Source organism: Meles meles, chromosome 6 (assembly GCF_922984935.1).
Source record: "Meles meles chromosome 6, mMelMel3.1 paternal haplotype, whole genome shotgun sequence".
Lineage (NCBI taxonomy): Eukaryota > Metazoa > Chordata > Mammalia > Carnivora > Mustelidae > Meles > Meles meles.
In genome coordinates this window covers 71,740,495-71,764,616 of record NC_060071.1, presented here as the reverse complement: position 1 = coordinate 71,764,616, position 24,122 = coordinate 71,740,495, and the positions used below count along the sequence as shown (strand labels likewise).

Genomic DNA, 24,122 nt, shown 5'->3' with positions numbered 1-24,122 from the left:
ATATTTTATTCTTACATTAAAGTAAGCTAGAGAAAATAAAATGTTGAGACAATCTTAAGGAAGAGAAAATACATTTATGATACTGTATTGTATTAAAAAACATCTGCGTATAGGTGGACCTGTGCAGTTCAAACCCATATTACTCAAGGGCAACTGTTTATCTTGGAGAGGAATTGCTGGGTATTGCGGTAGTTCTATGTTTAGCATTTCAAAAAATGGTCCTACTGTTTTCCAAAGTGGCTACACCATTTTATATTCCCACCAGCGATGTATGAGGGTTCCAGTATTTTTATATCCTTGCCAACACTTGCTATTTGGTTTTGATTTTCTTTTTTTTTTTTCCATTTTATTTATTTTTTCAGCGTAACAGTATTCATTCTTTTTGCACAACACCCAGTGCTCCATGCAAAACGTGCCCTCCCCATTACCCACCACCTGTTCCCCCAGCCTCCCACCCCTGACCCTTCAAAACCCTCAGGTTGTTTTTCAGAGTCCATAGTCTCTTATGGTTCTCCTCCCCTCCCCAGTGTCCATAGCCCGCTCCCCCTCTCCCAATCCCACCTCCCCCCAGCAACCCCCAGTTTGTTTTGTGAGATTAAGAGTCATTTATGGTTTGTCTCCCTCCCAATCCCATCTTGTTTCATTTATTCTCCTATCCCCCTACCCCCCATGTTGCTTCTCTATGTCCTCATATCAGGGAGATCATATGATAGTTGTCTTTCTCCGATTGACTTATTTCACTAAGCATGATACGCTCTAGTTCCATCCACGTCGTCGCAAATGGCAAGATTTCATTTCTTTTGATGGCTGCATAGTATTCCATTGTGTATATATACCACATCTTCTTTATCCATTCATCTGTTGATGGACATCTAGGTTCTTTCCATAGTTTGGCTATTGTAGACATTGCTGCTATAAACATTCAGGTACATGTGCCTCTTCGGATCACTATGTTTGTATCTTTAGGGTAAATACCCAGTAGTGCAATTGCTGGGTCATAGGGTAGTTCTATTTTCAACATTTTGAGGAACCTCCATGCTGTTTTCCAGAGTGGTTGCAGCAGCTTGCATTCCCACCAACAGTGGAGGAGGTTCCCCTTTCTCCGCATCCTCGCCAGCATCTGTCATTTCCTGACTTGTTAATTTTAGCCATTTTGACTGGTGTGAGGTGATATCTCATTGTGGTTTTGATTTGTATTTCCCTGATGCCGAGTGACGTGGAGCACTTTTTCATGTGTCTGTTGGCCATCTGGATGTCTTCTTTGCAGAAATGTCTGTTCATGTCCTCTGCCCATTTCTTGATTGGATTGTTTGTTCTTTGGGTGTTGAGTTTGCTAAGTTCCTTATAGATTTTGGATACTAGCCCTTTATCTGATATGTCGTTTGCAAATATCTTCTCCCATTCTGTCAGTTGTCTTTTGGTTTTGTTAACTGTTTCCTTTGCTGTGCAAAAGCTTTTGATCTTGATGAAATCCCAATAGTTCATTTTTGCCCTTGCTTCCCTTGCCTTTGCCGTTGTTCCTAGGAAGATGTTGCTACGGCTGAGGTCGAAGAGGTTGCTGCCTGCATTCTCCTCAAGGATTTTGATGGATTCCTTTCTCACATTGAGGTCCTTCATCCATTTGGAGTCTATTTTCGTGTGTGGTGTAAGGAAGTGGTCCAATTTCATTTTTCTGCATGTGGCTGTCCAATTTTCCCAGCACCATTTATTGAAGAGGCTGTCTTTTTTCCATTGGACATTCTTTCCTGCTTTGTCGAAGATTAGTTGACCATAGAGTTGAGGGTCGATTTCTGGGCTCTCTATTCTGTTCCACTGATCTATGTGTCTGTTTTTGTGCCAGTACCATGCTGTCTTGATGATGACAGCTTTGTAATAGAGCTTGAAGTCCGGAATTGTGATGCCACCAACTTTGCCTTTCTTTTTCAATATTCCTTTGGCTATTCGAGGTCTTTTCTGGTTCCATATAAATTTGAGGATTATTTGTTCCATTTCTTTGAAAAAAATGGACGGTATTTTGATAGGGATTGCATTAAATGTGTAGATTGCTTTAGGTAGCATGGACATTTTCACAATATTTATTCTTCCAATCCAGGAGCATGGAACATTTTTCCATTTCTTTGTGCCTTCCTCAATTTCTTTCATGAGTACTTTATAATTTTCTGTGTATAGATTCTTAGCCTCTTGGTTAGGTTTATTCCTAGGTATCTTATAGTTTTGGGTGCAATTGTAAATGGGATTGACTCCTTAATTTCTCTTTCTTCAGTCTTGTTGTTGGTGTACAGAAATGCAACTGATTTCTGTGCATTGATTTTATATCCTGACACTTTACTGAATTCCTGTACAAGTTCTAGCAGTTTTGGAGTGGAGTCTTTTGGGTTTTCCACATATAGTATCATATCATCTGCGAAGAGTGATAGTTTGACTTCTTCTTTACCAATTTGGATGCCTTTAATTTCTTTTTGTTGTCTGATTGCTGAGGCTAGGACTTCTAGTACTATGTTGAATAGCAGTGGTGATAATGGACATCCCTGCCGTGTTCCTGACCTTAGCGGAAAAGCTTTCAGTTTTTCTCCATTGAGAATGATATTTGCGGTGGGTTTTTCATAGATGGCTTTGATAATATTGAGGTATGTGCCCTCTATCCCTACACTTTGAAGAGTTTTGATCAGGAAAGGATGCTGTACTTTGTCAAATGCTTTTTCAGCATCTATTGAGAGTATCATATGGTTCTTGTTCTTTCTTTTATTAATGTGTTGTATCACATTGATTGATTTGCGGATGTTGAACCAACCCTGCAGCCCTGGAATAAATCCCACTTGATCGTGGTGGATAATCCTTTTAATGTACTGTTGAATCCTATTGGCTAGTATTTTGGCGAGAATTTTTGCGTCTGTGTTCATCAAGGATATTGGTCTGTAGTTCTCTTTTTTGGTGGGATCCTTGTCTGGTTTTGGGATCAAGGTGATGCTGGCCTCATAAAATGAGTTTGGAAGTTTTCCTTCCATTTCTATTTTTTGGAACAGTTTCAGGAGAATAGGAATTAGTTCTTCTTTAAATGTTTGGTAGAATTCCCCTGGGAAGCCGTCTGGCCCTGGGCTTTTGTTTGTTTGGAGATTTTTGATGACTGTTTCAATCTCCTTACTGGTTATGGGCCTGTTCAGGTTTTCTATTTCTTCCTGGTTCAGTTGTGGTAGTTTATATGTCTCTAGGAATGCATCCATTTCTTCCAGATTGTCCAATTTGTTGGCGTAGAGTTGCTCATAGTATGTTCTTATAATTGTCTGTATTTCTTTGGTGTTAGTTGTGATCTCCTCTTTCATTCATGATTTTATTGATTTGGGTCCTTTCTCTTTTCTTTTTGATGAGTCTGGCCAGGGGTTTATCAATCTTATTGATTCTTTCAAAGAACCAGCTCCTAGTTTCATTGATTTGTTCTATTGTTTTTTTGGTTTCTATTTCATTGATTTCTGCTCTGATCTTTATGATTTCTCTTCTCCTGCTGGGTTTAGGGTTTCTTTCTTGTTCTTTCTCCAGCTCCTTTACGTGTAGGGTTAGGTTGTGTACTTGAGACCTTTCTTGTTTCTTGAGAAAGGCTTGTACCGCTATATATTTTCCTCTCAGGACTGCCTTTGCTGTGTCCCACAGATTTTGAACTGTTGTGTTTTCATTATCATTTGTTTCCATGAATTTTTTCAATTCTTCTTTAATTTCCTGGTTGACCCATTCATTCTTTAGAAGGATGCTGTTTAGTCTCCATGTATTTGGGTTCTTTCCAGCTTTCCTCTTGTGATTGAGTTCTAGCTTCAGAGCATTGTGGTCTGAAAATATGCAGGGAATAATCCTAATCTTTTGATACCAGTTGAGACCTGATTTGTGACCCAGGATGTGATCTATTCTGGAGAAGGTTCCATGTGCACTAGAGAAGAATGTGTATTCTGTTGCTTTGGGATGAAATGTTCTGAATATATCTGTGATGTCCATCTCGTCCAGTGTGTCATTTAAGGCCTTTATTTCCTTGTTGATCTTTTGCTTGGATGATCTGTCCATTTCAGTGAGGGGAGTGTTAAAGTCCCCTACTATTATTGTATTATTATTGATGTGTTTCTTTGATTTTGTTATTAATTGGTTGATATAGTTGGCTGCTCCCACGTTAGGGGCATAGATATTTAAAATTGTTAGATCTTCTTGTTGGACAGACCCTTTGAGTAGGATATAGTGTCCTTCCTCATCTCTTATTATAGTCTTTGGCTTAAAATCTAATTGATCTGATATAAGGATTGCCACCCCAGCTTTCTTCTGATGCCCATTAGCATGGTAAATTGTTTTCCACCCCCTCACTTTAAATCTGGAGGTGTCTTCGCGTCTTAAATGAGTTTCTTGTAGGCAACATACTGATGGGTTTTGTTTTTTTATCCATTCTGATACCCTGTGTCTTTTGATTGGGGCATTTAGCCCATTAACATTCAGGGTGACTATTGAGAGATATGAATTTAGTGCCATTATTAGCCTGTAAGGTGACTGTTACTGTATATTGTCTCTGTACCTTTCTGATCTACTACTTTTAGGCTCTCTCTTTGCTTAGAGGACCCCTTTCAATATTTCCTGTAGAGCTGGTTTGGTATTTGCAAATTCTTTCAGTTTTTGTTTGTCCTGGAAGCTTTTTATCTCTCCTTCTATTTTCAATGATAGCCTAGCTGGATAGAGTATTCTTGGCTGCATGTTTTTCTCATTTAGTGCTCTGAATATATCATGCCAGCTCTTTCTGGCCTGCCAGGTCTCTGTGGATAAGTCTGCCGCCAATCTAATATTTTTACCATTGTATGTTACAGACTTCTTTTCTCGGGCTGCTTTCAGGATTTTCTCTTTGTCACTAAGACTTGTCAATTTTACTATTAGGTGACGGGGTGTGGACCTATTCTTGTTGACTTTGAGGGGGGTTCTCTGCATCTCCTGGATTTTAATGCTTGTTCCCTTTGCCATATTAGGGAAATTCTCTCCAATGATTCTCTCCAATAGGCCTTCTGCTCCCCTCTCTGTTTCTTCTTCTTCTGAAATCCCAATTATTCTAATGTTGTTTCGTCTTATGGTGTCACTTATCTCTCGAATTCTCCCCTCATGGTCCAGTAGCTGTTTGTCCCTCTTTTGCTCGGCTTCCTTATTCTCTGTCATTTGGTCTTCTATATCACTAATTCTTTCTTCTGCCTCATTGATCCTAGCAGTGAGAGCCTCCATTTTTGATTGCACCTCATTAATAGCTTTTTTGATTTCAACTTGGTTAGATTTTAGTTCTTTAATTTCTCCAGAAAGGGCTTTAATATCTCCAGAGAGGGTTTCTCTAATATCTTCCATGCCTTTTTCGAGCCCGGCTAGAATGTTCAGAATCGTCATTCTGAACTCTTGATCTGACATATTACCAATGTCTGTGTTGATTAGGTCCCTAGCCTTCGGTACTGTCTCTTGTTCTTTTGTTTGTGGTGATTTTTTCCGCCTTGTCATTTTGTCCAGATAAGAGGATATGAAGGAGCAAATAAACTATTAAAAGGGTGGCAAAGACCCCAGAAAAATGTGCTGTAACCAAATCAGAAGAGACCCCAAATTGTGGGGTGGAGAAAGGGGTAAAAACAGGTTCTGAAAAAAAAAAGAAAAAAAAAAGAAAAAAATTTAAAAAATAAAACAAATTAAAAAATATAAAAAAGAAAGAAAAATATATATATTTAGATGAACTAGTCAAAAAACGTTAAAAAAGAAAAGGGTAAAAGTTTTAAAAAATTTAGCAGAAGAAGAAAAAAGAAAAAAGAAAAAAAAATTGAAAAAAGAAAAAAAAATTGAAGTAGCCGCAAGACTAAAGAATCATGGGGAGAAAGCCATGAGTTCCGTGCTTTGCTTTCTCCTCCTCTGGAATTGCTCTGCTGGCTTAGGAATTGAACCTGCTTTCTCCTTGATAGATGAACTTCGTCCTGGCTGGATATTTTGTTGATCTTCTGGGGGAGGGGCCTGTTGTAGTGACTCTCAAGTGTCTTTGCCCGAGGCGGGATTGCACCGCCCTTACCGGCGGCCGGACTAAGTAATCGGCTCGGGTTCGCTTTTGGGAGCTTCTGTTCCCTGAACGCTTTCCGTAGAGTTCCGGAGGACGGGAATGAAAATGGCGGCCTCCCAGTCTCCGGCCCGGAGGAGCCGAGAGCCCGGGGCCCCACTCCTCAGTGCGCCCCCAGAGGACAGCACCCAATCACTCCCGTATCCCCAGCCTCTAGCCGCGCTCCGAGCTCACCCAGCCCGCGACCAGTTCAAGGTAACCCCGAGCAGAGAGTTCAGTCCTCGGCTCTGTCTCTGCAGCCGGCTTCTCCGTTCTAATATCTGCGAGCTCTCCGACACTCTGACACCCCCGATCCTTCTGTGACCCTGCAGGGCCTGGGGCCACGCTGACCCCGCGTGGGCTTCACCCTGGTTTAGCCTCTGGAGCAATGTCCCTCAATGGAACAGACTTTTAAAAGTCCTGATTTTGTGCTCCGTTGCTCCGCCGCTTGCCGGGAGCCGGCCCCTCCCCCCGCGGTCTATCTTCCCGTCGTTTTAGATTCACTTCTCCGCCAGTCCTACCTTTCAGAAAGTGGTTGATTTTCTGTTTCTAGAGTTGCTGTTCTTCTTCTCTTCGCTCTCCCGTTGGATTTGTAGGTGTTTGCAATGTTTAGATAAGCTATGGAGCTGATCTCCTGCTACCTGATGTAGTCTCAGTCTGCTACTTTTCTGCCATCTTGACTCCTCCCCCCTGGTTTTGATTTTCTAATGAGGTAGTTTTGTTTGATGGTTAATTATGTTGAACATCTTTTGCTGAGTTTATTGGCCATTTGTATATCTTCTTTGGAGAGATCTCTTTGAATCTTTTGCCCATTTTAAAATTGGGTTGTCCTTTTATTGGTTTTGAGAGTTCTTTATTTATTCTGAATGCAAGTCCATTGTCAGATATATGATTTGCAAGTATTTTCTCCTGTGGGTTGTTTTTTCACTTTCTTGATGGCATCCTTTGAAGCACAAGTCTTCAATTTTATGAAGTCCAACTTAACCTATGTTTTCTTTGGTTGCTTGTGCTTTTGACTTTCTAAGAAACCATTCTCTAACTCCAGATCCTGAAGATTTATACCTATATTTTCTTCTCTAAGAGTTTTATCTCTTACATTAGGTCTTGGATTCATTTTGAATTAATTTTTACTATATGATGTGATATAGAACTTCATTCTTTTGTATGTGAATATCTGGTTGTCCCAGTACCAGAATTTGTTTTGACATCCTTGTCAAAAATCAGTTGACTCTAAATATGAGGGTTTATTTCTGGACTCTGACTTCTATTCCATTGATCTATATGCCTGTCCTTATGCCAGTGCCAAACAGTCTTGCTTTGTTAAGTTTTGAAATTGGAATGTCTAAATCTTTCAACTTTTCTTCTTTTTCAATATTTCCTGGGCTATCCTGGGTCTCTTATATTTCCATATAAGTTTTAGGATAAATTTCTGTGCAGAAACCAACTGGGATTTTGATTGAGATTTGCATGTAGTCTGTATATCAGTTTAGGGGAGTATTGCAATCTTACCAATACTGGGTTCTGATTCCTGAACACAGGATGTCTTTCCATTTATTTAGGTCTTCTTTAATCTCTTTGAGTGTACTACTCATATATTTTGTATTTTTGTGGTTTTCAGTGTAGTAATCATATACTTTTGTTAAATTTACTCCTCGGTGTTTCATTCTCTTGGCTATTCTTTTTGCTGGATTGTTTTCTTAATTTTATTTTCAGGTGGCTAATTCTTAGTGTAGAGAGATATAATTGATTTTAAGTATATTGATGTTGTATCCTGACACATTGTTGAACTTGTTAATTTAGTTCAAATAGTTTTTTTAGTGGATTTCTTAGGATTTTTTAGGTATAGGGTCATGTCACCTGAAAATAGAGATCACTTTGTCTTTCTTTCCAATCTGGATGCCTTTATTTTTTCCCTGACTAATTACTCCAGCTAGAATCTCTAGTACAAGGTTAAATAGAAGTGGTAAAAACTGATATTCTTGTTTTGCTTCTCATCTTACAGGGAAGCATTTGGTCATTCTCCACTAAGCATGAGTGCTAGCTGTGTGTTTTTCATATATATAGGTGTTCTTCAGACTTTTTTTCACTTAACATTTTGTTGTGAGACTCATGGTGTAGCATGTAACTGTAGCTCATTCATTTACATATATAAATATTTAACATGTATCTTTAGTTGTATGAATATTCCAGCTTACTTTCCATTCTACTAACCATAGATTCTTAGTGTTCCTTCCTAGTGCAATGTGCATACATTTCTGTTGGGTATATACTTAGAGGTGAAATTGCTTGTGGTATGTGTATTTCAAACTTTAAGAGGTCATGCCAACCTGTTTTCCATAGTGGTTGTGCCGATTTACCTTTACATGAGAAGTGTATGAAATTCTTAATTGCTCTGTCTCTTTGCTGACACTTGATATTTTAAGTTGTTTATTTCAGCCATTTAATGTGTTGTGGTATTCTATTGGGTTTTCCACATAATCCATTATCCTGGATTACTAATGAGACTGAGCTCCATTGAGAAAAACTTTATTGGCTTTGTGTGTGTGTGTGTGTGTGTGTGTGTGTGTGTGACTTGCTCATGTCCCTCCTCAGTTTTTAAATGACTTTGTGTTTGCGTGTGCATGTGTTCTGTTGAAATGTAGCAGTTTTTCTTTTTTAAATATCTGTTTCAGATAGGAGTTCTTTGACAGTAATGTGTATTGTAAATATCTTCTCACTTTTTAACCTTTTGTGTTTTGATGAATGAAAGTTTTTTAACTGTAGTCAAATTTGTCAATCATGGTTAGTACTTTTTATGTTTCCTTTAAGAAATCTTTCCTGTTGGGGCACCTGGGTGGCTCAGTTGGTTAAGTGGCGAACTCTTGGTTTTGACTCTGGTCATGGTCTCAGGGTCCTGGTACTTGGGGCTCTGCACTCAGTGGGGAGTTGACTCAAGGATTCTCTCTCTCCCTCTGTCCCTCCCCTTGCTCATACACTCATGTGCCTTCTCTCTAAAATAAACAAATCAATCTTAAAAAACAAAAACTAAACCTTTCCTATTATCCTATGCTGCCTTCTAAAAGCTTTAATAATTTACCTTATACTTGAGTTTTACCATCTCTCTGGAATTGCTGTTTTTGTTAGGGTTTTTCTGATGGGTCTTGCTTGTTTACATGTGCAAACGAACTTTATAATTAACTTGTTCTACTCCTGGAAAAAAATCCTGAGAATACAATAGAATACGATCCTAATTCTTATTAGGATCACATTAAACATATCTCCCAGTTCTTAGGGAGATTGATATTATTGATACTGAATTTTTTTATCTAAGAATATAACATGCCTTTTCATTTGCTTAAATCTATTTTTGTTTCTCAAGAGTGTTTTGGAATTTTTTATATTTAGGTTTTTGCCCAAATCTTGTAAAATTTATGATTAGATATTTTTGCAATAGTAAGTAGGGTATTCATTTCTATTTCTTCTTGAATAATGTTTGCACATATGATTTCTATATTTTTTGTTATAACCTGTTACTTTTTAATTCTCTTACTGTTTGTAGTAATTTTTCCATTATATTTTAGGTTTTACGAGATAGGAGTATATATCATTTGCTAGTGGAGATAATTGTAGCTTTTTTGTTTCACTTATGCTCCAAATCGTTTTCTCTTTAAGGTTACATTAGAGTCCTTCTATTTTACTAGGATATTGATAGTATGAATGCTGTTCTTCAAAGTGACCATACTATTTTGCATTACCAGAAGCAATGTCTGAGGTTTCGGTTGTTCTACATTTTTGTTAAAACTTGGTGGTATTCATCTTTTTAAATTTGTAGCGTGTATTGGTAATCTACTGTGGTTTAATTTTTATTTACCTAATGACCCATGATCTAAGCATCTTTTTTTTTTTTTTTGATTGATTGATTAGAGAGAGATAGAACGTGTGCAAGAGGGAGGGGAAGTGCAGGGGAGAGAGAATTTTAAGCAGGTTCGGGGCCAGGGTGGAAGGAGCTGACACTGGGCTTAAATTCACAACTCTGAATCATGACCTGAGCCGAAATCAGCAGTTGGACACTGAGCTGATTGAGCCACCTAGATGCCCCTAAGCATCTTTTGATGTGCTTCTCTTTTCCTTTTTTTTTTTTCTGATGTGCTTAATTGCCATTTATATATGTTGTTTTATCTTTATTTATTCCAGGATACAAGCCCTTTCTCTGATATATATGTTGTGAATATTTTCTTCTGCTCTGGTTTTCCTTACCACATTCTTAATGTATCTTTTGAAGAGCAAAAGCTTAAGTTTTTATGAATTCAAATTGATCAGTTATCTCTTTTAAAAGAGTTCATGTTTTTTGTTCTAATGTAATTGTGTCACAGAAATTTTCTTAGGACTTTAGAAATTTGACCGTTTTATCTCTTACATTTATATCTATGGTCCATTATGAATAGTTTTTTAGTATGGTATGAGGTAAATGTAAATGTAAATATACAGAATAGGCAAATCCATAGGTAGAAGGTAGATTAGTGGTTGCTTGGAGTTGTGAGGACAAGAAGGGGTAATGAGGAATGTATGAGGAATGTAGGCATAGGATTTCTTTTTTGGGATGTTGAGATGTTCTAAATTAGGTTGTACTGGTTGCACCACTCTCAATTTTTTCATATCAATATCCAGTTGATCTGATACCATTCGTCAGAAAAACTTCTCTTTCCTCATTGAATTGCCTTGGTATCTTTGCTGATAATTAATTGACCATTTGTGGCCTGTTTCTATACTTTCCGTTCTGTTCCCCTACCCTTTGGGTTAATAACAGTCTTGATACTGTAGCTTTACAGTAAAGTGTTGAAATGTTTTGGACAAGTCCTTCAACTTTATTTTCAAAATTGTTTTGAATATTCTAAGTTCTTTGCATTACAAAATGAATTTAATGATTAGGTAGTCAATTTCTACAACAAAGTTTACTGACTTTTAATTGGGATTATGTTGAATCTATAGACCAATTTGGAGAGAATGGACACCTTAAGAAATTGCTATTTGTCAGTTATACCTAAATAAAGCTGGAGGAAGAGAAAAAATTGAGTCTTCCAATTTCAGAACATACATGTTGTAACTCTCTCTTTATTTATGTTTTCTTTAGTTTCTCTCCAGTAATGTTTTGTAGTGTTTTTTTTTTTTAAGATTTTATTTATTTGACAGAGAGACAGAAATCACAAGTGGGCAGAGGGGCAGGCAGAGAGAGAGGAAACAGGCTCCCTGCTGAGCAGAGAGCCCAATGTGGAACTCTATCCCAGGACCCTGAGATCATGACCTGAGCCGAAGGAAGAGGCTTAACCCACTAAGCAACCCAGGCGTCCCTGTAGTTTTTTATAGATGACATTTTCCGTTAAATTGAAGAATTTTCTTTAGCATTTCTTCTAAGCTTCCTTAGATGATGTCGTTTTATTTCCTGATTATAGAATTCTGGACCAATTGTTCTTTTATTTCAGCATTTTGAAGATATGTTCTTGGACTGTCTCTGGCCTTGGTGGTTTCAGAAGAGAAACCTGTTGTTATTTGGACCATTGTCTTGTGTGTAATGTGTTGTTTAACTTTTGTTGTTTTCAAGATTTTTTTCTCCTTTTCACACTTTGATTATGATGTGTCTTAAGTGTGGGGTTTTTTTTTTTTTTTAGTCCATTTAGGGTTCACCAAGTTTATTGAAAATGTAAATTTATTATGTCTTTTACCAGACTCATGGAATGTTGACCATTATTCAAATATCTTTTCTGTCCCTGCTTCTTCTCTCCTACTCTAGGTCTCTAATTATACAACTTAAATTTTTCATATTGTCCCATGGTTCCTGAGACACTTCATTTTTTTCCAATTTTTTTTTCCTGTTTCATTTTGGTTAATTTCTATTGAGCTATATTTAAGTTTACTCACTCTTTGTTCTGCTGAGTTTTATTAAACTTGTCTAGTGAGGATTTTTTTTTCTTTTAACTTTCAAATACTGTATTTTTCTTTTTTCTCTTTTTTTTTTATTTTTCAAAGATTTTATTTATTTATTTGACACAGAGAGAAAGATCACAAGTAGGCAGAGAGGAAGGCCGAAAGAGAGGGGGGGCTTCCTGTTGAGGAGAGAGCCCAATGCGGGACTCGATCCCAGGACCCCAAGATCATGACCTGAGCCGAAGGCAGAGGCTTTAACCCACTGAGCCACCCAGGCACCCCATCAAATACTGTATTTTTCAATGATAACATTTCTTTTTGATTCCTTTATAGTTTTTATTTGCTGAGAATTCCTATCTTTTCATTCATTTTAAATTTGTTTCCCTTTATTTCATAGAACAGAGACATGATAGGTGCTTTAAACTTTGAAAACTCTTTGTGATAGCTCCAGCATTTTCATCATCTGTAGATTTTTTTTTCTTGCAGATTGGTCCATTTTCTTGGTCAGTTGCATGTCGAGTAATTTTAGATTATGATCAGGCACACCTTGTTTTATTGTGCTTTGCAGATACTGTATTTCCTTACAGATTGGCAATCCTGCATCAAGCGAGTCTATTGATGCTATTTTGCCAACAGTGTTTGCTGATCTCAGATCTCATGTCTCTATGTCACATTTTGGTAATTTGTACTATATTTCAAACTTTCATATTATATTTGTTATGGTGATCTGTGTTCTATGATTACAACTCACTAAAACTCAGACAATGGTCAGCATGTTTTAGCAAGAAAGTATTTTTTAAGTAAAGTTTGTATATTGTTTTTTAGATACAATGGTATTACTCACTTAGTTGACTTCATTTGAGTCACTTACTACACTGTCTGCTTTACTGTGGTGGTCTGCAACCAAATCTGTGATATCACCTAGGAATGCCTGTATTAGAAGTTCAGATTTTTAAGTTGTGTAGAAACTTGTATGGAGTTTCAAATCTCAGTTTATTTGTCCAAGCCTTTGCCACATTGGTCTGAATCTGTCTTTTATATGCATAGCTCAAAAGTTAGTCATTGTGAGATTTGTGTGTGTGGTTTACATCTCAATTAAATTCTCCAAATATTTACTCTGCAGGTTTGTAAGTCTGTTCTGTGCATGCATAGTTCAGGGCTTAGACTGAGGCACAGAATTTATGACTCCTTTCTCTGGTTCTCACCTCTCCAGGAGTCTTCCTGCACTCTCTCTTTATCTTGGTTTTCAGCAATTTGATAATATAACTTACAGTGGTTTTCTTCATTTTCTGCTTGAGATTCATTGAGCTTGTAGGGTTTTTTTTTTTGTTGTTGTTGTTTTGTGTTTTTTTAAAATATTTTATTTATCAGATAGTGATCACAAATAGGCAGAGAGGCAGGCAGAGAGAGAGGGGGGAAGCAGGCTCCCTGCTGAGCAGAGAGCCTGATGTGGGGCTCAAACCCAGGACCCTGGGATCATAACCTGAGCAGAAGGCAGAGGCTTTAACCCACTGAGCCACCCAGGTGCCCCGAGCTTGTAGGTTTTAATAGGGTTTTAATTTTCATCAAATAGAATTTTGATCATTAAAAAAAATTGGGTTGTGCCTGGGTGGCTCAGTCCTTTGGCTTAGGTCATGATCCCAGGGTTCTGGGATTAAGCCCTCTGTTGGGCTACCTGCTCAGTCAGGAGTCTGCTTCCCCCTCTCCCTCTGCCCCTCTCCCGCTGTGCTTATTCTCTCTCTCTCTGAAAAAAAGTAAGATCTTTAAAAGAATAAACAAATTTGTTTTGGTCCCCTTCCCCTCTCCTCTTCTGAGATTTCAGTTACAATGGGGTTAGAAAACTTAACATGCTTAGTATATTTCTGTTTTAGTCTTTCTCTCCATTTTTAATTTTATAGGGTTCTATTGTTATGTCTTTATATCTGCTGATCTTTTCTGCATTAATAATTAATGTAAATTAAATAAGCTGTTAATCTCATCCAGGATATTTTTCATTTCGGATGTTATAATTTTTCATTGAAGTTTGGTTTGGGTCATTTTTATATCCTTTATTTCTCATTGTGTTCGTATTGTTTCTCTTACCTTAACATATGAAATATAATTAGTTCTACTGCCAGCATTGTTGCTGGGTCAGTTTCTGTTGATTGATTTTTCTCCTGGTTATGGTTTATATTTTCTTTTTCTATTTGCATGCCTGGTAAATTTTGATTGGATGCTGAACATTTTGAATTTTATGTTTGAGATGTTAATCTTGTTTGATTTTAAAAATATTGTTATTCTTTTTCTGTGGCACACTTAAGTTTCCTGGAATCCCTTTGGTCCTTTTAAGGCTTCTTTATAGGTTTTGTTAGGTCAGATTTAGAGCAGTCTTTATTTAATGTGGGCCTAATTTGGCCCCATTACTAAGGCAGTATTTGATATTTTGTGAATTAGGTCTTTCCACTATGGTTCTTTGGAACCTGCAGTATTCCCAGCCCTGTTCCTTTCCTGTGACTCTTTCCCTGGCCTTGCAGTAATATTCTCACATGGATATACAGATCTCTAGAGCTCTCTCTGTAGTTATCTTTCCCATAGTATTTTCTTCATCAAATTCTAGCCATTTGTCCTTCCCAAACTGAACTCTGCAACGTGGTAAGATTGCTAGGCTGCCTTTGGCTTTTCTCTTCCTGTGCCACAGACTGGGAAACTTCTTGGGGAGAAAACAGGAATGAGCATGGATAGGGCTCTCCTTGTTTGTTTTTCTTTCCTGAGGATCATTATGCTGTGCTGTCTGTTGTCTAATGATTGAAAATGATCATTTCACGTATTTTATGTGGTTTTCTTGTTTTTTAAGGCAGGAAGAGAAATTTGGTACTATTAATCTATTATGGCATGGTGCAGATTTCTCATTCTCATTCCAGTTTTGAAATTTATTGAAACTAAATTTGGAATTAAATTAACATGGCTTTTATTTTTGTTATTTTTTTCCCCAGTTGCTCAGATAACCACTCATATTTGTGTATTAATAAAAGAGATACAGAAATTGTTAGGATGACTAGTATCTTACTTTTTCACTGCCTCCTTTATTTTTGTGTTGTTTCTCTTTGGCTCATAAAGGGCATGTATATAAAGCATGCAACTTAACCAAAAGCGAAAAAAGCATGCCATACTGAAGTTCACATGGTTCAGCTCTTTTCAGTGAGGCAGGTGGTCTAAGCATAATCGTAGTCTTATCAATAGACTTCTATATACGGGGACGTAGCAAGGGTGATATCGTTGTGTATGAAAGAATTTAAAATTGTTTTTGAAATACTAGTTTATAGTTGTATACACGGTCACAAAACATGGTCTCAACTGCAGTCAGTTATTTTCAAGGACTAACCATGCTTGATTTGTTACTTGCTTTAATATTAAATATGATAATTTCTCCATTAGCACTGTACAGCAAGAAGAGCCAAAGGACGAACTTTCCAAAGATGAGGTCATTCTGAAGCTGAAAGCAGAAGTGCAGCGTTTGCTGGGAAGCAACTCTGTGAAACGTCACCTGGTGTCTCAGTTACAAAATGATCTCAGAGACTGTCACAAGAAAATTGAAGGTCTCCAACAAGCGGAGAAGGATGAAAAAAGCATCACGGCTGAGGTTTGTAGAATTTGTCATCAAAAACCCATTTTTAAAAAGTTAAATAAAGAAAATGTTTACAGTCTTCACATTTAAATCAAACCTTTGTCTCCCAGGGTTTCATTTGACATTATTTAGAAGTAAAGTATAAAGAGGGGAATGCCACATAAAGTAATATATCTTCTAGTTCCTCCTGGCATCTCATAAATGAGATGCTGATTAGGTAAAATTCCTTTACCACAAATCCAAGGAAACAGTCTACGTAACAAATTACCTGTATTTCCTCAAGATTGGCTTGTACCAATGATGTTGTAGTCTTAAGTTCTTCACAGCTAGATATTTCAGCATTTTGTCCATAAGAATTCTCTGGCCCATGCTCCTGTAATAAGCATCATTCTACATAAGGAAATTAATTATGTAGTGGTGGTGGTATGAGTGGAATCGGCACAGAAACCAGTTAAGTCAGAATCATTGAATCCACTTTTTTTTTTTTTTAAAGATTTTATTTATTTATTTGACAGACAGAGATCACAAGTAGGCAGAGAGGCAGGCAGAGAAAGAGGGAGCAGGGTAGAAGCAGGCTCCCCGCTGAGCAGAGAGCCTGACACGGGACTCGATCCCAGGATCCTGGGATCGTGACCTGAGCCGAAGGCAGCGGCTTAACCCACTGAGCAACCCAGGCGCCCCATTGAATCCACTTTTATATCTTTTAGTTAGTGTCCTCACTTTACAGAAGAGGAAAATGAAGCTGGAGGAAGTAGTAATTTAACCAACGGGTATTTTTTTTAGATGAACACTCAAGTTCACAGTCATTTAATTAGCCCATGGACACCTTCAAACTATGCCTTTACTTATTTCCCACATTTCTAATGAGCTTTCTACTTAGTCTGTAACATTAGAAAGCAGGATTGGGGGGTATATGGAATAGAGCAAACTGTTCAGCTTAAGGTGTTTTTTTGTTTATTTCTTTTTGGTTTTTGTTTTTGGTAAAGCTATTCTGTGCAAGGTCTTGGGGGATTCAATGAAAAGAAACAATGGCCATCCCTTGAAGGAATTTAGAATCTAGAACCATACTATCCCAATAGCAATATAATGGAGCCACCTATGTAATTTAAAATCTTCTAGTAATCCCATTAAAGTAAAAGTAATGGTGAAATTAATTTCAAGAATATATTTTATTCGACCCAATATATTAAAAATATTATCTTCTCAGTATGTAATCAATATAAAATTATTAATGAGATGGTTTACATTTTCTGTGTTTGTGCCAAGTCCTTGAAATCTAACATGTATTATCTACTTACAGCACATTTCAATTTGGACAAGACACATTTCTTTCTTGATAATTTTTTATTTAATTTCAATTTAATTAACATATGCTATTATTAGTTTCAGAGGGAGAATTTAGTGATTCATCCGTTTTATACAAAACCCAGTGCTCATTACTTCAAGTGCCCTCCTTAATGCCCATCACCCTGTTACCCCATCCCCCACCCACTTCCCCTCCAGCAACACTTTGTTTTCTATAGTTAAGAGTTTCTCATGACTTGCCTCCCTCTCTGTTTTCATCTTATTTTATTTTTCCTTCCCTTCCCCTCTGTTCATCTGTTTTGTTTCTTAAATTCCACATATGAGTGAAATCATATGGTATTTGTCTTTCTCTGACTTATTTTGCTTAGTGTAATACCCTCTGGTTCCATCCACATCATTGCAAATGGCAAGATTTCATTTTTTTTGATGGCTAATATTCCATCGTGTGTGTGTGTGTGTGTTTGTGGTTTGTGTACCACATCTTCTTTATCCATTCATCTGTCAATGAACATTTTTCAAGTGCTCTATAGCCATATGAGGTTAGTGGCTACCATATTCAACAGTACAGGTCTGTAAGGAGATGGATGTGTATAACTTTGTGTAGTAAGGATGATGCTAGTTACAAAGTGCTCTGAGATGGAATAACTAACCAGGCATGTTTGTAGGAGAGATGGTAAGGCAAGCCTTAGTGAGGTCTTTAAGGAGAGAATGTTTGATCTCTGTCCTGAAGGATAAATGCAGGAGAGAAAGTAGGAAGAAACATTTTAGCCATGAGCAGAAGTATATGAGAGGTTGTAGCAAATAAGCTGATGTAAGTAGGGAGTAGGGCATGTGAATGAAAGTCTATATTGTATAAACTCAATCTTTCTGGAATCTTTGAAGCCAAAAACATATAGATATTATATCAGTTTTTAGAATAATATTAAATCCTGACATTAATGATATAATGTTGAGTTTCTCTGCTTGGTGTAAGGATGTTAAGAGCGAGAACATGTCAATTTAAACTTCCTCAGATATCTTTTTTTTTTTTTAAAGATTTTATTTATTTATTTGAGAGAGAGAGCATGAGAGGGGAGAAAGTCAGAGGGAGAAGCAGACTCTCCAAGGAGCAGGGAGCCCGATGCGGGACTCGATCCCAGGACTCTGGAATCATGACCCGAGCTGAAGGAAGTCGCTTAACCAACTGAGCCACCCAGGCGCCCCGCTCAGATATCTTTTTAAAGAGAATTAGGTCATCAAAATCCTTTCTTAAAGTCTTTCTAAGTATTGAAAAGGCAAGCAAGAATATGTACTGTGTAATCTTACTTAGCATGTTTCCTTTATGAACATTTAAAAGTATTACTATTTTTACTGCTTTATAACCTTGTATATTTTATGTTTGCTCATATCCATTTTATACAGAACAATTACAGATTATCGCAAAGAGTCTGTTGTTTTTGCTTTCATGTCATTTGACTGTTCAAACAGTGCTGCTCTCTGACATTTCCAGGATCATAAGTGATGAAGGTTAGTAGCTTGTCCAAATGCAGCACTGTGCACTGATTGGGAATGGACCAAATCCTCTGCTGTTCATTCCAATTGAACAACTGGGCCATTTAGGTAGAATGTAGTAAAGTTCTTAGGAAGATCAGTCTAGCAGTCAGGACCCATAGCCACATGGAATTTTTTGTTAGCATAATAATAAAACACAGAGGCCTTTCTGTATCTGATACTCAGTAGAGATCATTACCTAACTATGAGCTGTGGTTAAAGCCATTAAAGCCATACTCTGATTCCAAGATACTTGATAGGCAGTGTTCAATAGCTCAGAAGGTTCCTAGCTAGAATCTTTTTAGACATAGAAATTAGGAAGATATGTGAGAATTGGTGTATTACATGTCTTATTTTCTCGAAGGTAATGTCTTTAGTATTCCAACTTTAGAAAGAAGTTTCACTGTGACACTCAAGTGGTGTTTTTCTTTTTAAAGATTTTCATAAGGGCTTTGTGCTGATAGGTATAAGTATCTAGTGTCTGTCTGCCTGCAGTGTGATAATATGTCAAAACTGAGTGTCATAGCTAGCCATGAAAATTGTTTTCCCATATATCAGTATGATGTTATTTTCAGTCATTTCGTCTCAGGAATAAAAACTTGCCAATGAGGAAGGAAGCACAAATGAGTATCATAAACTTTAAAAAGTGGGGTCCAAGTTAAAAAAAAAAAAGGCCATTCTAATGAGTCAGTAAAATCCTTGAAAGTCTCATTAGTACCCCTACATTTAGAGAGAACGTAATAGTAGGTATTTGTAGCTCTTCTCTTTTCTGACTAGAGTAAAAGCATGGCTTCTGGGCAATGATGGCAAGTGAAAGGGGAAAGTCAACACCTAGAGCAGTCTCCCTGTAAAGAAAGGCGAAGGCTATGAAATGGAAGACTGAACCAGAACCTTGGTGTTCCGCCACCCCACACATGAGTGAGGTGCACATTATCTCCCCAATGAGAAGAATGAATCTCAATACAGGATATTTTTCAGACATTGTGAAAGAAAGCTTAGACTTCAGGTAAATACATAAACCCACAAGTCAAATGTAGTAGATATTTAAAAAAAAAAAATCTCTGTGGCCCCCACAATGAATAAAGAATTCATAAAGGTATAAAGGTAGGTAAGGAAGACACTTACAGGTGAGAGGAAAATGAGAAGTCCTATAAACAGGCAAATCTGGGAAGATGAAAAACAAACAGTGAAGGTATGTAAGAGGTTCTGGTATGATGGCAATGCAAGAAATGCAAATGAAAGCAATTGTTGGCTACCCTTACCCCATCAAGTACAATAATTCTGAGAGTCACTGCCATTGGAGGCAAAGAGAGTTGGACAGATTCGCTCAGACTATCTGACCGTGTACATTTGCATGGCCTTGTGGGAAACAACTTGCCAAAGTCTGTCATGAGTCTTAAAAATTGTACCTTGAATAAAATACAGATCTATGAGTTAATACTGGTTATGCAAACAAATAAGTACAGAAATAGAAGAGATGTTAAACTTCGTGGGTGTAAGATAAAAAATAGAATATTTGCATAGTCTCCAAGTATCTCTTCATATTATTCCTAATAACAAGTAGAAAAATTATGACTTTACAGTGAAGGTGCTGCAGACAACCACCTTCATTTACTGACCATCATCAGTGATGACAGGCATTGACATCCTCTGTTTCCTAAAGCACACACATCACTTCTGTGGTATTTATGACAAAAATGGATGACCTGAATTTAATAATGAAGTAATATCAGAGAAACCCAAATTGAAAGACATCTTACAAAATAATTAGTTGATACTCTTTAAAAAAAAAATGTCATAAGTTTGAAAGACAAAGACTGAACTATCCCTAGATTGAAGGAGACTAAGGAGACATGACAATTAAATGCAATGTGGAATCGTTGATTGGATCCTGAATTAGGAAAATGGACGTGAGAGGAAAATTGGAGAATTTTTTTATAGGGTCTGCAGATTAGTTAATAGTACTATATCCTTGTTAATTTCCTGGTTCTGATCATTGTACTGTGGTTATATTTAGGGATGGTGATAAAAGTTATATGGAAATTATTTGTGTTGTTTTTGCAGTTTCTTTGAAGGTATAAATTCATTCAAAAGCAGAACTTAAAATTTTTTAAAAACCTGAAAACTTCTGATTTCTTTTTAACATTTAGACTAAAATAGAGACCTCAGAAAATGGAACTAATCAATTATGGCCTGGCTCTTCTACTTCTGATATGATTGTCAAAGATGACATTCTGCGACTTAAAAATGAAATTCACGTTTTACAACAACAAAATCAGGTGATTAAAAAAGTTTCCTATATTTTGTGAGAATTTTTATGGCCTCATTAAATTCAAAGGATATAACAGACTTCTCAAAAATCCAGAGGCAATGTGATTTAGTTGACAGGTTTATTTAGTAGGTGACTAAGGATTCCAGTTATTCCCCTTTATTGATCATGAGGTAGTAGTTTCATGAGAAGGTGATTCTAGTTTCCTGTCTATAGAGAAACATGGCTACTAGAGGTGTTCTTCTCTTGACCAAAAAGTTAAACCTTGTTTATTTATATAGTTGTGAAGATTATTGAATTCTAAGACTTATTTTAAGACCTTGCTTAGCTAATACTTCTCTGGTTAAATGTTCTCATGTCAGGGGCACCTGGGGGGCTCAGTGGGTTAAAGCCTCTGCCTTCGGCTCAGGTCATGATTCCAGGGTCCTGGGATCGAGCCCCGCATCGGGCTCTCTGCTCAGCGGGCAGCCTGTTTCCCTTCCTCTCTCTCTGCCTGCCTCTCTGTCTACTTGTGATCTCTGTCTGTCAAATAAATAAATAAAAATCTTAAAATAAATAAATAAATAAAAATGTTCTCATGTCATACAGTTCAAAATGAATTCAAAATTTTAAGTCTTAACCCTATCAGAAAGCTACTTGTCAAATAAGTGAATCTATACTCTTACAGGGGTTATAAAGAGACTTTGTAGAATTATGAAAATGATTCATCAATGTTACAGGATAGAGATAAAGCACAGAGGATATTAAAAGATAAGATTGGACTAATCAGTGAAAATGATGTTTATTTCCTCTAACTACTTTATTCTTTTGTATCTAGGAACTTAAAGAAACTGAAGAAAAACTGAGAAATACAAATCAAGACTTATGTAGTCAGATGAGACAAATGGTACAAGATTTTGACCGTGATAAACAGGAGGCTGTGGATAGGTAAAGTCTACGTAGAGGTCTAATGCCTGCCTCCACCTTCTGCCCTCCAGTCCCCGCTTAGGAAAAAAAAAAAGATTCAAGAGAAGTTATGGAGTGAGCCCTCCCTGCTGAGATCTTAGACAGAAGAAGGGGAGTCCCTGGCTTCTCAAATTAGAATTCAGAACACATTTTTCCATGGGAATGATGTTATGTAGGGGGTTGGGTTCTATAGCACCATCAAAAGTAGTTCATTGAAATAGTATAGCTTTATGGTTTTTATAGACTGTCTGGGAAACTATTCTTTATTAGGAAGAAATCTGTGGGAGGGCATATGTCTTCCAAATACCAAATCATAAACTTGGAAACAGATTTTTGGAGCATAACTTACTTGTGAGTTGGGTACTTCTGTATTTACGTTTAATCTAGATACCTTAGAATTTTGGAACTATACCGTATTATTTCAATTAATTTTTTATCAATAATCCTCAACCAAAGACCATTATCTGTGTGAAGGATTGGGACATTTTCATATCCAAGTTTCTAATTTTTCTCTAGAAACAAGAAAGACGATTTTGAAGATTCTTTAAGCTCATCCATTGGGAATTAATTATTACCACTTTTGGTTGGGGAAAACCAACCTGACCTTAATTATAATTTGTATCAGAGGGAGGGAGTGGGTAGGGAAGGAAGGAAAAGAAACCAGTTCATCTTGGTGTTTCTGGTAACACTGGGTACTGCCACAGATTCTACTGTCTGCTCTCTTTCTAGGTGTGAGAGGACTTACCAGCAGCACCATGAAGCCATGAAAGCCCAAATTCGGGAAAGCCTCCTAGCAAAGCATGCTCTGGAGAAGCAGCAGCTCTTTGAAGTTTATGAGGGGGCTCGCTTGCAACTTAGGTAAGAACAGGAGCATGTAGCTACCCTTTACGCTGTAGAGACAGTATTCTGTTCCATACTTGAGAGGAAAATTGTTTTGCAGCCCTTGTATTATTTTGTGGTCATTTAGTTGCCGGTTTTTTGTACCAAGGTCTGACTTAGACAAGATGAATAAGGAGATGGCTGCTGTGCAAGAATGTTACCTGGAGGTGTGCAGAGAGAAGGATGACTTGGAATCAACTCTCAGGAAGACCATTGAAAAGGAGCAACAGGCTCAGGAGAAGGTATGGGGCAAGTTCATGTTCTCTTTGCTCCATCTCATCCCTCTGGCCTCACTGTTGTTGTGGAAACCAATGCACTTGTTCTCTTGTGAACTGGGGAAGGCATACGAAGTCTCTGTGCTTTTGGCTGTATCACATCAGTATAGCTCACAACGTATAGTAAGTATTGAGATGGTTAGTAAAGCCTAAGTAGAAAATGTACATATAGAAGAAAAGGATTCTTCCTTATATATTTATTCTAAGAAGCAAAATAGGGTTCTAAAAATAAATAAATAAGAATGGACCCAAGTCACTTTGATTCTGAAACCCAGGGATCCTTGTTTTGCAATCATTTTTTGGCTGCAGGCAAACCTGCCTAGTCCTGTGAGCACTGCACAAAATATTCCCTCAGACACATTTTCCTTTGACCCACTTCTCTCTCAGTACCTAAGTATCATTTTCTTCTTCTGGGGAGAAGGGCAGGAATTTGAACTTGGAACTTATGGAGCTATGGAGAGCAAGGTCACACTGTTAGTGTGACCCAATCTTTCAGGGAATTTCTCATTTTTAGGGAAGCCAGAGGGGCTACTCTACTCCCTCCTCCTGCCTGAATCTTCCAAGTTGCTATTGGTGAGTGTCCAGAAGTAAAATCACATGTAAACAGTCACCTCTCTCTTCTTCTCTGTCCTGGCGGGAGTCTCATCCAGACGCACGTCTGACTCTCCCTTCCACTTTGGACCAACCTACAGACCACAATTTGAAAGCCACCTGCGTCAAGATTAGAAAATATTTTTAAAGGCTTGAGTAAATGTTCTATATAGAGGTTTTCTGAACAAAGTTACATTAAAGCAGGCTATTGCTACTACAGGCTCAAAAGGAATTAGTAAAGAGCAGGTGAGGAATTCAGCTCATTTAATATTTTGATTATTTTTGAGTAGATTAGTATGATAAAAATAACATGCCGGGGCACCTGGGTGGCTCAGTGGTTAAAGCCTCTGCCTTCAGCTCAGGTCATGATCTCAGGGTCCTGGGATTGAGCCCCGCATCGGGCTCTCTGCTTGGCAGGGAGCCTGCTTCCCCCCTCTCTCTCTGCCTGCTTCTCTGCCTACTTGTGATCTTTGTCTGTCAAATAAATATATAAAATCTTTAAAAAAAAAAATAACATGCCATGTACACATATCATCTAATTGAAAAAGAACTTCTAAAGGGATCTATTTGAGTTAGTGCTGGCAGTATAAAATTTAGAAAGTATATTAAATTACTTAGAAATTAAGAACTTAGCTTTCAGTAATGTTTAAAAAAATTAAAATAGGGGAAGAACTCTACTGGGATTACTTCTTTTTAAATATATAAGTTGACAAAGAACAGAAAAACACTTCTCAAAGAGGTCATTCCTTT

The 24,122-nt window shown here is 37.4% G+C and overlaps 1 protein-coding gene across 7 annotated transcripts in view; it reads left to right on the top strand.

Moving 5' to 3' along the window:
- The window catches only part of CEP152 (centrosomal protein 152), a 115,475-nt gene that overhangs the window by 39,471 nt on the left and 51,882 nt on the right, over nt 1-24,122 (top strand). For 6 of the 7 annotated variants that reach the window (XM_046009792.1, XM_046009791.1, XM_046009790.1 and 3 more), the window contains 5 exons: nt 15,389-15,593; nt 20,564-20,692; nt 21,500-21,609; nt 22,357-22,485; nt 22,616-22,748. In XM_046009792.1, the coding sequence (XP_045865748.1) occupies nt 15,389-15,593; nt 20,564-20,692; nt 21,500-21,609; nt 22,357-22,485; nt 22,616-22,748 (706 nt within the window). The remainder of the gene's footprint in view (nt 1-15,388; nt 15,594-20,563; nt 20,693-21,499; nt 21,610-22,356; nt 22,486-22,615; nt 22,749-24,122) is intronic. The other variant, XM_046009788.1, reaches the window with a different exon arrangement.